Source organism: Pogoniulus pusillus, chromosome 16 (assembly GCF_015220805.1).
Source record: "Pogoniulus pusillus isolate bPogPus1 chromosome 16, bPogPus1.pri, whole genome shotgun sequence".
Classification (NCBI taxonomy): Eukaryota; Metazoa; Chordata; class Aves; order Piciformes; family Lybiidae; genus Pogoniulus; species Pogoniulus pusillus.
The window spans coordinates 1,517,603-1,531,575 of NC_087279.1; the positions used below are offsets into that span (position 1 = coordinate 1,517,603).

Sequence of the window (13,973 nt, forward strand, 5' to 3'; positions counted from 1 at the left end):
GGAGGGGTCTTGTGCTTCTGTATTACTTCTACCTTGTCTATGTCTGTGTCTGTTTGTGATATATGGTAGCTATCTGCTTGGGAGTATAAAGCTTCATTCCCTAACTTCCAGCTGGCTGAGTCTAGTCTGGGTGATTCCATAAGAACCAAACCATCACCCTGAGCAGGTGATCTCTGCTCTACCTCATTCACAGAAGCCCAGCACGGAGTCAGGGGACAGGCTCTGCTCACTGCTCCCTGGACAGGACAAGCAGCAATGGGTGGAAGCTGCAGCACAGGAGGTTCCAGCTCACACAAGAGGGAACTTCTTGACTGGAAGGGTCCCAGAGCCCTGGCACAGGCTGCCCAGAAAGGCTGTGGAGTCTCATTCTGTGAAGCCTTTCCAGGCCTGCCTGGATGTGTTCCTGTGTGCCCTGAGCTAGATTGTGTGGTTCTGCTCTGGCAGGGGAGGCTGGACTGGATGAGCTCCTTGGGTCCCTTCCAACCCCTAATATCCTGTGAGTGATTGGAGGGGACCTCCAGAGATCATCCAGTCCAAACCCCCTGCTAAAGCAGGCCACCCACAGCAGCCTGCCCAGGATCAATGTCCAGGTGGCTTTGCAATCTCTCCACAACCTCTCTGGGCAGCCTACTCCAGGCCTCCAGCACCCTCACACCAAACAAGCGTCTCCTGATGTCCTTTTTCCCTCAGAGAGCCCAGCACAGAACCACCTGCTGCACCTGCTGTTTGAGTAACCTAATTGTTCAGGGCTGGTGAAGAGCTCAGGCCAAGTTTCTTGCCTGGCTTGAGTTCAATTCTGCTCCTATAGCTTGCAGAGCTGAGCCAAAGGCAGCAGCAGGCAGGGATCATGTGCGTGTGGCTTGGCCTCCTGCCACCCCGTGCTGCCCTCCTGCTCGTCCCTGACATCGCCAAGGGCGTGGAAATGGTTTGCCAGAACAAAGATCAAACACTGGTTTAGGGCAGGGGGAGAATTAAATGAGGAGAAGCCCTGCTGTGTGTAACCTCAGCACCTATGAAAGGCTGAGAGGCTGCGGGGCTGGCAGGGCAGCAGCACTCCCAGCCGGAGCTCGGATCCCACCTTGCCAGCAGCGAGGCTGCGCCAGGTCAGCGGAAGCGATTTGGCAGGGCTGGGAAGCACTCGGGCAGGGTCCTCCAGTACTGGCAGGCCCCTCCACAATGTGCCATCATGGCAATTACTGCTCCTTTCTGAGGGCACTGAGAACACTGAGAACGTTGTGCTGAGCCTCAGCAGCTCCTCGCCTGCACTCAGCCTGAACCCAGCAGCAGCGCTGAACCAAAAGGGCATTAATTGCAGGCCACTGGGAAGCAAAACTCTTATCTCCTGTGGAGGTACAGGCAGGGGCATGGAGTGCCAGCATGGTGGGAGTTGGCAGGGACATCTGGGGATCAGCCAGTGCAACCATCCCATGAAAGAGAGGGCACCCACAGCAGCTTGCCCAGCAGCACAGTGCCCAGCTGGCCTTGGCAGCTCTCCACACCAGGACACTCCACAGCCTCTCTGGGCAGCCTGCTCCAGGCCTCCAGCACCCTCACAACAAACAACTTTCTCCTGCTGCTCAGATGCAGCCTCCTGTGCCCATTGTCCCTTGTGCTGTCCTTGGGCATCACTGCAAGAGTTTGGCCCTATTCTCTTGCCCCCCCAGCTTCTTTCTCTCTTGCTGAGCACTGCTCAGCTGCCCTCTGGGGCTGCTCTTCTGCAGGCTCTCAGCCCCAGGGCTCTCAGCCTTTGCTGCTCACAGAGCTGCTCCAGGCCCTTTAGCATCTCTGTAGCCTCTGCTGGACTCTCTCCAGTAGTTCCCTTCTCTCTACAACTTGTGAGCTCAGAACTGGACCCAAGCCCTCCCTAGTGCAGAGCAGAGAGGAAGGAGAACCTGCTTTGACCTGCTGGCCACACTTCTCTTAGTGCACCTCAGGAAGCCATTGGCTTTTTCAGCCAAATGCTTGAGGGCTGCTGAAACCCAAAGCCCAGAGGCCTCTTTTATTTCCCTCCATGTCTTGATTTCTTTCCTGTTTGCCCTCTCCACAGCCCACCAGCACCTTCACAGCACACCACTACCTTGCCTGAACTCTTTGCTTTCACACAGCCAAGGCTTGACCGCACCACCTTCTACACACACTGCAGACACCACTCAGCACTGCCTGGTGGGACTTCAATGCAGGTGGCCAGCAAGTCACAAGTGCTTTGCTCTGGATTATCTTCAAGACCCAAGCAAGCAGCAGGAATTCTAAGAGGCATGGGACTAGTGAGAGTGAGGTGAGATGAGCAGGTCTGCTCAGGGCCCGGGCTCTACCTGCAAATCCCGGTTGTGGTTCTCACAGAGCAGCTGCAGGAAGCGGAGGATGGGCTGCATTATTGAGATGACAGCACTCATCTCCAGGTCATCTTTGCTCTTGTCTGCTGCAGGCTGTGCTCCTTCTCCTGCTGAGTAGTGGTCCTCAGGATCAGCCTCCCTGCGGTAGGTGCTGTAAGCCTTTCTGGTGGCCGCGGAAGCCTCCAGCAGCTGGTCCCGCACCTCCTCGGTGATTTGGGCCATGGGCTCTCTCGCTGGAACACACAAGGGGAGACCTTCCTCAGGCAGGCAGGCAGGAGCAAGGGGACCAGAAATGCTCTTCACGCATTTCCCACGAGCCTCACCCCCAGGCCAGCTCCTCCTCAGCAGCTCTGTTGGTGAGTACGTTTAGTGCGGGCCCGAGCTCAGGAGGGCATCGCATCACTCTGCACGCCCTTCCAGCAAGCCACGTTCAAGTTATCCCACTCTGGGATTAATTGGTTAGGGCACACACATCTAGCACTACCGAGGGTTAGCACAGAGGACCTGCTAGAGAAGAAAACTGGGGTTTCTCCACTCATTGGCAGAGAAGACACTGACCACGGGGCTGTGGCTACGGCTCAGGTTTGGGCAGCTTGTCACGAGACAAGGCGGCAGAGTCTCAGCTCACAAAGACTTTTCACCATGTCAATAGCACAACCTCACAACTGGATGAAGAGGGGACGAAGCTCTCGAAATCCTGAGCCAGGGCACCACTGACCTCTGAGCTTTGCTCTGTGGGATCAGAGATCAGAGCATTATTGCATCAGTTGCCACGAGTTCCAAGCCCAGCCCGTGACTCCCTCGCCGCTGTGGAAGCAGCGCCGGCAGGGCCTACCTTTCTTCCTGTTTGGGGCATCTCTGTCCGAGTCTTCATCTTTCTTTTTATTGCCCAAGTCACTCGTGTTGACAGTGACAGTGGCCTTGATCTCCTGCTGTGCCACTTTCATCCGGTCGTAAAAGACCTTGAAGAACTTCTCCGATTTCTTGTCCTCGGTCAGGCGGCAGAAGAAGGAATGCTGCAAGAGAAGAGCGGGACAGAGGCTGCACCTCAGACCAGCTACACCCAAACCATGCTACCATCTTCACACCCAGGATGCAATGGAGGTTACTCCAGCTCTCTGTGATACCCTCAAGGACTGGGAGGTTAAGCAACTTCCAGCACAGCCAACGCTAGAGCCTGTGTTTGGCTGTTAAGGAAGTCCAAGCATCTCAGCCACAGCAACAACGCTCCTGACAGCTTCCAAATGCAGCTTGGAAGTGACTTGAGACACAAGCTGCCAGCCCTGATGCACGTGGCAGCAGACTCCTCTCTCAACAACAGAACTAGAATCACAAAATCACAGCACTGTTTGGGTTGGAAAAGCCCTCTGAGATCACCCAGTCCAACCCTGGACCCAAACCCACCACGGCCATCAAACCATGTCCCCAGGGGCTGTGGCCACACCTTTCTTGAACACCTCCAGGGATGAGGACTCCATCACCTCCCTGGGCAGCCTGTGCCAGTGGCTAAGGCAAGCACAAAGAATTAAAGCAAGAGGATGAAATTAGCTGTAATTTGATTCTCAGTTCAGAAAGAAAAGGGCACAAGCACAACATGGAAGAAAAAGAACCATCCTGCTCTGCTGCCCTAAAATTGGAGGGCACAGATCTCCTAACAGGCAATCAGCAACGCTAATCACAGGCAGAGATTCACAGAATGGGCTGGGTTGGAAGAGACCTCAAAGGTCTTCCAGCTCTAAGCCCCCTGCCACGGGCAGGGACACCTCCCACTAGCTCAGGTTGCTCAAGGTCTCATCCAGCCTAGCCTTGAAAACCTCTAGGGAAGAGGCATCCACAGTCTCTCTGGGCAACCTGTGCCAGTGTCTCCTCACCCTCACTGTCTGCAATTTCTTCCTCATTTCCAGTCTCAGTCTCCCCTCTCTCAGCTCAAAGCCATTGTCCCTCATCCTGGTACCCCCAACCCTTGTCAGAAGTCCCCCCTCAGCCCTCCCATAGCCCACTCAAGGTACCGGGAGGCTGCTCTGAGGTCTCCCTGGAACCCAAACAAGGAACAAACCAGGGCACTGTAAGGAGGGACAGTCTGTGCTGAGTTTCCATTGCCCTGTCTGAGACTTGTAACACCTACTCCAACATCTGTAATGCCAGGAACAAGAAGGAATGGGTTTGAACTGGCAGAGGGGAGATTGAAACTGGATGTTAGGAGGAAGTTCTTGGCAGCAAGGGTGGTGAGACACTGGCACAGGTTGAGGGTGGAGAGACATTGGCACAGATTGAGGGTGGTGAGACACTGGCACAGGTTGAGGGTGGAGAGACATTGGCACAGGTTGAGGGTGGTGAGACACTGGCACAGGTTGCCCAGGGAGGTTGTGGAGCACAGAAGCACCCAATGTGATCTTTGATCACATTGGGTGCTTCTGTGCTCCACAACCTCCCTGGAGGTGTTCAGGACGAGGTTGGATGAGGTCTTGAGCAACCTGTTCTAGTGGGAGGTGTCCCTGCCTGTGGCAGGGGGGTTGGAACTGGCTGAACTTTGAGATGCCTTCCAACCTAAACCATTCAATGCTTCTATCTCCCCAAGTGACAGAGCTGAAGGCACTGAGTCCTCCTGAGGAGGCTCATTAATGTTCCTCAGCCCATATGTGCACACAGACAGAGTCCTCCCCACAGATCCAGGAGAATACAAATCATGTCCAGGTCAAAATGGAGCCACCAGGGTGAGCGATCAGACAGCTCCTGATGAAACCAAGATGTTGTTACATAAATCAGGACCTGAGCTCCCAACACAGCTAAGGATGAACTCCTAAGTGGGTCACCTTATGCAGAGCATTCTGCAATCAGTTGGCATTCTGCAGCCGCTCAGGATCCAGCAGCTCTCCGCCATGAATAGGAATGAAGCCTGATTTATGGAACAACAGACAAGTGAAATGAAACAAAGAAATGAAAGCAGGAAGAGCAATCACTCCTGGCTGCCTTCCTGCCAGGGGGAGCACACCAGGCCCTCTGCTGTGCCTGTTCTCATCACTGCCCAGCAGCTGCATTGGCAGTGACTTGGAAGCGCTCCTGGCATCGTCTTTTCTGCTAGCGGCTGAGGAGGACCACTCCTGGTTAAAGAAGTTGGTCAGTACAAACCAGAGAAGTGTTTTGGTTGGAGAAGACCTCTAAGATTGAGTCTAGCCACCAACCCAAGGCCACCACTGCCATTAAACCATGTCCCCATGGCCATTAAACCTTCTTGTGGCCTTTCGGTATCTGAAGTGCCCTACCAAAAAGCTGGGGAGGGACTTTTTAGGCTATCAGGTAATGACAGGACTGGGGGGAATGGAGCAAAGCTGGAGGTGGGGAGAGTCAGACTGGAAGTGAGGAGGAAGCTCTCCAGCATGACTGTGGTGAGAGCCTGGAATGGGTTGCCCAGGGAGGTGGTTAAGGCCCCATCCCTGTAGATGTTTAAGGCCAGGCTGGATGAAGCTCTGGCCAGCCTGATGCAAGGTAGGGTGTCCCTGCCCATGGCAGAGGGGTTGGAACTGGATGATCCTTGTGCTGCCTTCCAACCCTGACTGATTCTGTGATTCTGATTCTGTAAACCATGTCCCTAAGTGCCAATGCCATGTGTTTCTTAAGGACCTTCAGGGACAGTGACTCCTCTCCTGAGGAGTCCGTGACTCCTCTCCTGAGGCTTGAAATTGTGCCAGGGGAGGGTTAAGTTGGACACAAGGAACTATTTCATTGCTGCAGGAATGGTCAAGGATTGGCACAGGCTGCCCAGGGAGGTGGTGGAGTCTCTATCTCAGGAGGCATGCAAAGAACGTGGTGCTCAGGGACATGGTTTGATGCCTCTGATGGTGTTGGGTGGATGCTTGGACTGGATGATCTTAGAGTCCCTTGCCAAGCCAAACACTTGTGTGAATTCTACAAACCATCAGTTCTGGCAAGGGCAACTTTTTTTCCTGCAAAGTGACATGACTTAGAATCAGAGAATGGTTTAGGTTGGAAGGGACCTCAAAGCTCAGCCAGTTCCAACCCCCTGCCACAGGCAGGGACACCTCCCACTAGAACAGGTCACTCAAGGCCTCATCCAAGCTGGCCTTGAACACCTCCAGGGAAGTTGTGTAGCACAGAAGAACAGAATCTTTGATCACATTCTGTGCTCCACAACCTCTCTGGGCAACCTGTGCCAGTGTCTCACCACCCTCACTGTCAAGAACCCCCTCCCAACACCCAGTTTGAACCTCCCTTCCTCCAGTTCAAACCCATTGCCCCTTGGCCTGTCATTACAAGACCCTGTAAAGAATCCCTCCCTGCTTCCTGACCCCTTGCTGCTCAGGAGAGCAGCAGCTGGGCCCTGGCTGCACGTCCCAGAAGCTCATTCAGGAGCAGTTTCCCTGTGACAAAGCAACGGTAAAGGAAAAACTTTCTAACGTGCCCCATGCTGAAGGCAGCCTTTGAATGCAGGCAGCAGTTCCTTGCTGCCAGGCTGGATTGTTGGTGTCTTTTCAAGCTGCCCAACTGACTTTTCCACTGCACTTCAGAGATGAAGCAAACCTCAGAAGAAAGGGAGGCTTCCAGTAAGGCTTCTCTTGTCTGTGCTGTGCATGCACTCCAGGGCTGCCACCAAAGGAGTGTCTCACTTGAGGTCAGGGTGTCTGGCGCCTTCACACGTCTGACCCAACCACATGGCAGCTATCAGAGAGGCTGCATTTAAGAGGTGTGATGGTGCAAGATGTGCCTCAGCAGGTAACTGGCAGCAAGAGTTTTGACAGGAATCCTACACACTTCTGTGTAGAGCCTCAAAGCACAGATCTCCCTTCCTGCATCAATCCTCCCTTGCTGGAGAGCCTCAAAGCACAGATCTCCCTTCCTGCATCAATCCTCCCTTGCTGGAGAGCCTCAAAGCACAGATCTCCCTTCCTGCATCAATCCTCCCTTGCTGGAGAGCCTCAAAGCACAGATCTCCCTTCCTGCATCAATCCTCCCTTGCTGGAGAGCCTCAAAGCACAGATCTCCCTTCCTGCATCAATCCTCCCTTGCTGGAGAGCCTCAAAGCACAGATCTCCCTTCCTGCATCAATCCTCCCTTGCTGGAGAGCCTCAAAGCACAGATCTCCCTTCCTGCATCAATCCTCCCTTGCTGGAGTGCAAGGAGAGTGGTCACAGGCTCACAGGGGGTGAGGGGCTGGAAGGGACCCAAGGAGATCATCGAGCAGGGCCACACAGTCCAGCTCAGGGCACACAGGAACACATCCAGACAGGCCTGGAAAGGCTCCAGAGAAGGAGACTCCACAGCCTCTCTGGGCAGCCTGTGCCAGGGCTCTGGGACCCTTCTAGGCAAGAAGTTGCCCCTTGTGTTGAGCTGGAACCTCCTGTGCTGCAGCTTCCATCCATTGCTGCTTGTCCTATCCTAGGGAGCAGTGAGCAGAGCCTGTCCCCTCCTGACCCCCAGCCCTCAGTTATAGATATTTATTAGATCTCCTCTCAGTCTTCTCCTCTCCAGACTCAGCAGCCCCAGGGCCTTCAGCCTCTCCTCACCAGGCAGTGCTCCAGTCCCCTCATCATCCTCATAGCCCTCCACTGGACTCTCTCCAGCAGATCCTTGTCTCTCTTCAACTGAGGACCCCAAAACTGAAGGCAGTACTCAAGATGAGGTCTCAGCAGGACAAAGCAGAGGGGCAGCAGAACCTCCCTTGGTCTGCTGGACACACTCTGCTTAATGCCCCCCAGGACCCCATTGCCCTCTTGGCCCCCAGGGCACATTGCTGTGCCATGAATGTTCTCCCCCAGCACTGCCAGCTCCCTCTCCTCAGGGCTGCTCTCCAGCAGTCACCTCCCAGCCTGTCCTGTTGCAGTTTGTTGTTCCTCCCCAGATGCAGGACCCTGCACTTGTCCTTGTTTCTGAACCTCATCTGACTCCTCTGTGCCCAGCTCTGTCTGCCCAGAGCTCTCTGGATGGCAGCACAGCCTGCAGCTGGATCAGCCAAACCTCCAGCTTGGTGTCAGCAGCAAACCTGCTGAGCAGCCTCTGTCTGTGCCCTCATCAATGTCAGTGATGAAGATGTTGACCAGGACTGGACCCAGCACTGATCCCTGGGGGACACCACTGGTTACAGCTCTCCAGCTGGACCTGGCACCATTGATCACCACTCTTTGAACTCTGTCTTGTAACCAGTTCCTAACTCACCTCACTGCCTGCTCTTCCACCCCACACTTCCAGAGTTTGCTCACCAGAATATCATGGCAGACAGTGTCAAAGGCCTTGCTAAGGTCAAGGTAGACTACATCCACTGGTTTCTCTAAATCCAACCATTCAGTTACAGCATCATAAAATGCTATCAGGTTAGCCAAGCCTGACTTCCCCTTGGTAAATCCATGCTGACTGCTCCTGATAACCTTCTTCTCTTCCAAGTGCCTTGAGATGCCCTCCAGCAGGAGCTGCTCCATTTTTCCAGGGATGGAGGTGAGGTCAGCTGTGATCTTTGATCACATTCTGTGCTCCACAACCTCCCTGGAGATATTCAAGGCCAGGCTGGATGAGGCCTTGAGCAACTTGTTCTAGTGGGAGGTGTCCCTGCCTATAGCAGGGGGGTTGGAACTGGCTGAGCTTTGAGGTCCCTTCCAACCTACTGCCTGAATCTGTCTCATACCAGTATGTGGACTGGATCTGCCTACCCCAGGAAGTGAACTGAAGGCCAACTTTAAGCTGCAGCACATCAGTGAGCTGAAGCCTGGTCCAGCCTTAAGCCCCAGCCCTTGGCTCTTCCTCATTAACTGAGCCCAAATTCCTGCATCTTTGAGCAGAGCATCCCAGAGCAGAGCCTGGAAGACGTTGGGAGCTGATCCCTGTGGTCTGTTTCCAGTGGTTCATGACTGTTAGGAACCTGATTAAGCTCTTTTTTGATGTCACTAACTTGCAGTTTGTTCCTCTTCTGTGCTTAATTCCCAAGAACTTGGTAGCCTCTCCCCTTCAAATTATTTACACACACTGTGAAATGTTTACCTACCTCTTTCTGCTCAACTGCAAAGCCTATTTTTGCTTGCTGGCATTTTAATCAGGATTGGGATGGTTTTCTGTGGTGCTTACTTTCTCTCTTTTGGCATGTTCTTAAATATTGCAGATCATTAACAATCTGGGTTGGAGAATCACATTTAAAAGCAGGGGGAAAAAATCAGCCAAAAATGAGGATGTTTCCTACCATTACCACCTCACTTCTCCCTTCCTGCCTTGCCTTCCAAGGCTTTTGACACCAAATGCAGATGATTCCAACGAGGAGAGGAAGAGAAGTTCAGTTAATGACCAAGCAGTTTTGGGGAGGGGAATGAGAGAATCACAGAATTGTTTGGGCTGGAAGAGACCTCCAAGATTGACTCCAGGCATCAACCCAACCCCACCACAGCCATCAAACCATGTCCCCAAGTGTCATGTCCATATGTTCCTTGCACATCTTCAGGGCTGAGGACTCCACTTCCTGGGCAGCCTGTTCCAATCCCTGACCATTCCTATAGGACAGAACTTGTTCCTCATGTCCAACCCAGACCTCCCCCAGCACAATTTCAGGCCATTTCCTCTTGTCCTATCATTTGCTGCTTTTGGAGAGGAGTCTGACCCCACCTCACTGCAGCCTGCTCTCAGGGAGCTGTAGAGAGCAATGAACTCTGCCCTCAGCCTCCTTTCCTCCCAGATGAACACCCCCAGCTCCCCAGCCCTCTTCTCCAGACCCTTCTCCAGCTTTGTTAACCTTCTCTGGACCCTCTCCAGCCCCTCAATGTCCTTCTCAGAGCAAGGAGCCCAAAACTGAAACCAGGATTCAAGGTGTGGCTTGACCTGTGCTGAGTACAGGTGGACAATCACATCCCTGAACCTGCTGGCCACACTATTCCTGATTCAAGCCAGGATGCCATCAGCCTTCTTGGGCACCTGAGCACACCACAGGCCACCCTGCAGTCACAGCTGCTTTGCAGACCAAGAGAAAGCCCAAGCAGTCCTTGCATTGCTCTGAAGCGAGCAGCTTGGCTCCCTGCCCCAGACTCCCTAATTACAGGCTGGCCTGAGCCATCCCGTTGTGAGAAACACAACTAAAACCTGTTAGCAAGCCTGGGGTTTAAGATGCATCTGCTCAAGAGGCTTCCTCCCTCAAGCAGGGGGACCTGATCTGAGGCAAAGCCTTTGGCTGCAGAGCCCAACCAGCAGCTGCCGGACGGAGCATTTGCCGCACCACACCCTCTGCAATTCACAGAGCTCTTCCACCAGACCACAGCCCTTCCAGACCATCCCAGCAGATCCCAAAGAATTCCCCAGAGAGACAAATATTTGCTTGCTAATAAATCAGGGCGAGCACAGCCCCAGCAAACACCTTGCCAACCGAAAGCAAAACTGCTGTCATCTGCCTCCCGCCAGCAAAAATACCCCAGGGACCTGACCCGGCAGGGATATTGCACAGAGGAAAGTCCCTCCAGATCCAAGGATCAGCTCTCTGGCTTCCATTCAGGACATTTTATTCCAACATTAGAGAGAAATGATTACAGGGATGTTAAACTTGCTTGGGTTACCCAGAGAGGCTGCCAGCACCAGCTAATGCAAAACTTCTGCGCTGCTTCATGTTTGCGGAAAGCCTTTGCCACCCCCAGACTGCTCCTTCCAGCAGGGCTACTCCCCAGCAGCCACGTTTGAAGGAGCACTTCTCTGGCTCACACAAGCAGAGGATTCAGCACAAATGCCAACCCTTTGCACACACTGCAAGGGCTTCCACTGCAGAGAATTCCAACCTGACTTGGCTTTCTCTCTCTCCTTCTCTCCCCCCACACCTCATTTATTTGTTTCAGGTCTCACCGATCCCTTGCTTTTCTCCAAGCCTTTCCTACATCCTGGCTGGCTGAAGATCCACCAGTGTGGGGTGTGAGGGATGGGTATCATTAGTCTTGCATAGCTTAAGGAAATGGCAGCTGAAGTCTTTCCTGCTGAACAGACTTCACAGTTTGAAACCAACCCATGAGGAGAATCTGCCAGAGCACCTCGACTGCCTCTCTTCTCTGCAAGCTGTAAAACCGACTTTGTCCCGAAAGCAAGCAGGGCTGGGGACTTCCCACCACTGCTCTGCACAACCAAGACAAAGTCTCCCTGCCATGGGCATCCACACAGCAGCAGGCAAGGCTCTAGGCTCTGCCCCACCTCGTGGAGGACGTTTCACATCATCACACAATGCCAGCGTGGAAAGGACTCCAAAGGTCAGCCACAGCAACCTAAGTGCTGGAGGAGCTGAAGTGTGCTGGCCCAGCACCCTGCCAGGCTGAGACATCAAACTGCCCAGGACAAGGGAATCCACTGCTTCCCCTGGGAGATGATTCCAATGCCACACTGACCCATGCCAACCTCTGCTGTACCCAACCAGCTCTGCATGGGAGCAGCAGCAGAATCGGAGTGACACTCCTCACTTTAGGAAGAGCCCTCAAATCCTACACACTCTGCTGCAACACTTACATCACAGAATCCCAGCACAGAGGGGTTGGAAAGGACCTCTGGAGCTCAGCCACCCCAACCCTCCTATGAAAGAAGGGGCACACATAGCAGCTTGCCCTGCAGCACAGTGCCCAGCTGGCCTTGGCAGCTCTCCACACACTCCACAACCTCTCTGGGCAGCCTGCTCCAGGCCTCCAGCACCCCCACACCAAAGAACTTTCTCCTCAGGTACAAATGGAGCCTCCTGGGCTCCACTTTGTGCTCTTTACTCCTGTGCTGTCCCTGGGCACCACTGAGCAGAGCCTGGCCCCAGCCTCTTGTCCCCACAGGCCCTTTGTCTCTTGCTGAGCATTGCTCAGCTGCCCTCTGGGGCTGCTCTTCTGCAGGCTCTCAGCCTTTGCTGCTCACAGAGCTGCTCCAGGCCCCTCAGCAGCTGTGTAGCCTCCCCTGGACTCTCTCTCTGCTCTCTCTTGAACTGGGGAGCCCAGAACCGTGCCCTGTAGTCCAGATGTCCTGTGGCTGGGCACCACTGGAAAGCATGTGGCCCCATCCTATTGACCCTTCAGACAGTTATCAGCATTGAGAAGATCCTCTCTCAGGCTCAATCTGAACTCATTTCACACAGAGGAAAGCATTAACAGCCCTCACAGAGCTGTGGTCCTCCTGTGCCCTTCCAAAGCCCGCAGAGAGCTCCTGGGACAGCGAAAGGGCACAGGATGGTCACCTGGAGCCGCAAGCTGATTGCAGGGAACGACAGATAGAGATGTGCCTGCTGGGCTGGGGGTTGCATTCCCCCCCTGAGAAGGGAGCAGATGGTCTCTGAGGCGTGGGAGACTCGGGGGCCTGACCTGCTTTCAGCACAGAGCCTTATTTGAGCTCCTCCTGCGGAGCCGTGGGAGCAGGCGGGCGCCGGGGCGCTGGAGCCGCGGGAGCCTCCTGCGTGGCAGGAGCATCAATCCCACTTCCTCAGCCAGCCGGCCAGCTCTGTGGAGGTGTGAGAAACAAGGAAGTCTGCAGACTCCCCAGAAGAGACAGAGGAGGGGGGGAAAGGGTGTAAGATCTTCTTGAGAGACAGAGGAATTAAAGAAAAACCATAGCAACAAGTCCATCCACCTACCCAAACCACCCACCCACCACCAGTCTCATTTGCTGACGCACTTCAAAAACAAGCTGGCTCCTACCCCGCTCTGGAAGGTGAGCAAGCCCTGAGAGCTCATTAAATTCCCTTCTCGGCTCCTCGTGTGTGCCTGCAGCTAGTGAGCAAGTGGGCTATAAATAGAAGTTATATAACATGGCTTTGTTGATTCCTGTGCTCACCAAAGAGAAAAAAAAAGCACCCAACAAACCAGGCAGCATGACCTTGTTTTCCTGACTAGCTTGCCTCTGCCTGCTCCTGGAGGACTTGCATCCTGCTAGGGATCATCTGAAAAGATTAGCTTGGGACCTGGGTCTCCTAAAGGAGGAGGAGGAGGAGAACACAATGATTTACATCCCTGCTTCCTTATGGCATCAGGACAGCACTGGAATGCCAAGAGGATCGGCACAGGAGAGGTCTGTGGTACCCACCAACCAGCAACCAAGGCTGGAGCCCTGCTGCAGAAACTCTGCTCTTTTCCATCCCATTGCACAGATGGGCACCTCAAGCCTGGAGAGGAGAAGGCTCCCAGCTGACCTTATTGTGACCTTGCACTGTCTCAAGGGGGCTACAAGAAAGGTGGGAAGGGATTTTTTAGGCTCTCAGGCAGTGACAGGACTGGGGGGAACGGAACAAAGCTGGAAATGGGGAGATTCAGCCTGGAGGTTAGGAAGAAGTTGTTCAGCATGAGGGTGGTGAGAGCCTGAAAGAGGTTGGCCAGGGAGGTGGTGGAAGCCTCATCCCTGGAGATGTTTAAGGCCAGGCTGGCTGAGACTATGGCCAGCCTGCTCTAGTGTGAGGTGTCCCTGCCCATGGCAGGGGGGTTGGCCCTGGCTGATCCTTGTGCTCCCTTCCAGCCCTGACTGATTCTATGAAAATACCCTTCCTGGGAAGAAATTCTCTGCAGTGAGGGTGGGAAGACACTGGAACAGGTTCATACAGGGAGGCTGTGGATGCCCCCTGCCTGGAGGTGTTCAAGGCCAGGTTAGATGAGGCCTTGAGCAACCTGGGCAGAGGAAGATGTCCCTGCCCACGGCAGACAACATCATCATCATTAAGGT

At 54.0% G+C, this 13,973-nt stretch overlaps 1 protein-coding gene across 13 annotated transcripts in view; it reads right to left on the minus strand.

Annotated features, from left to right (window-relative positions):
• Positions 1 to 13,973, minus strand: part of ITPR1 (inositol 1,4,5-trisphosphate receptor type 1) — a 227,895-nt gene that overhangs the window by 57,820 nt on the left and 156,102 nt on the right. For all 13 annotated transcript variants that reach the window (XM_064156160.1, XM_064156162.1, XM_064156157.1 and 10 more), the window contains 2 exons: positions 3,169 to 3,349; positions 2,313 to 2,566 (listed from right to left, as the gene is read on the minus strand). In XM_064156160.1, the coding sequence (XP_064012230.1) occupies positions 2,313 to 2,566; positions 3,169 to 3,349 (435 nt within the window). The remainder of the gene's footprint in view (positions 1 to 2,312; positions 2,567 to 3,168; positions 3,350 to 13,973) is intronic.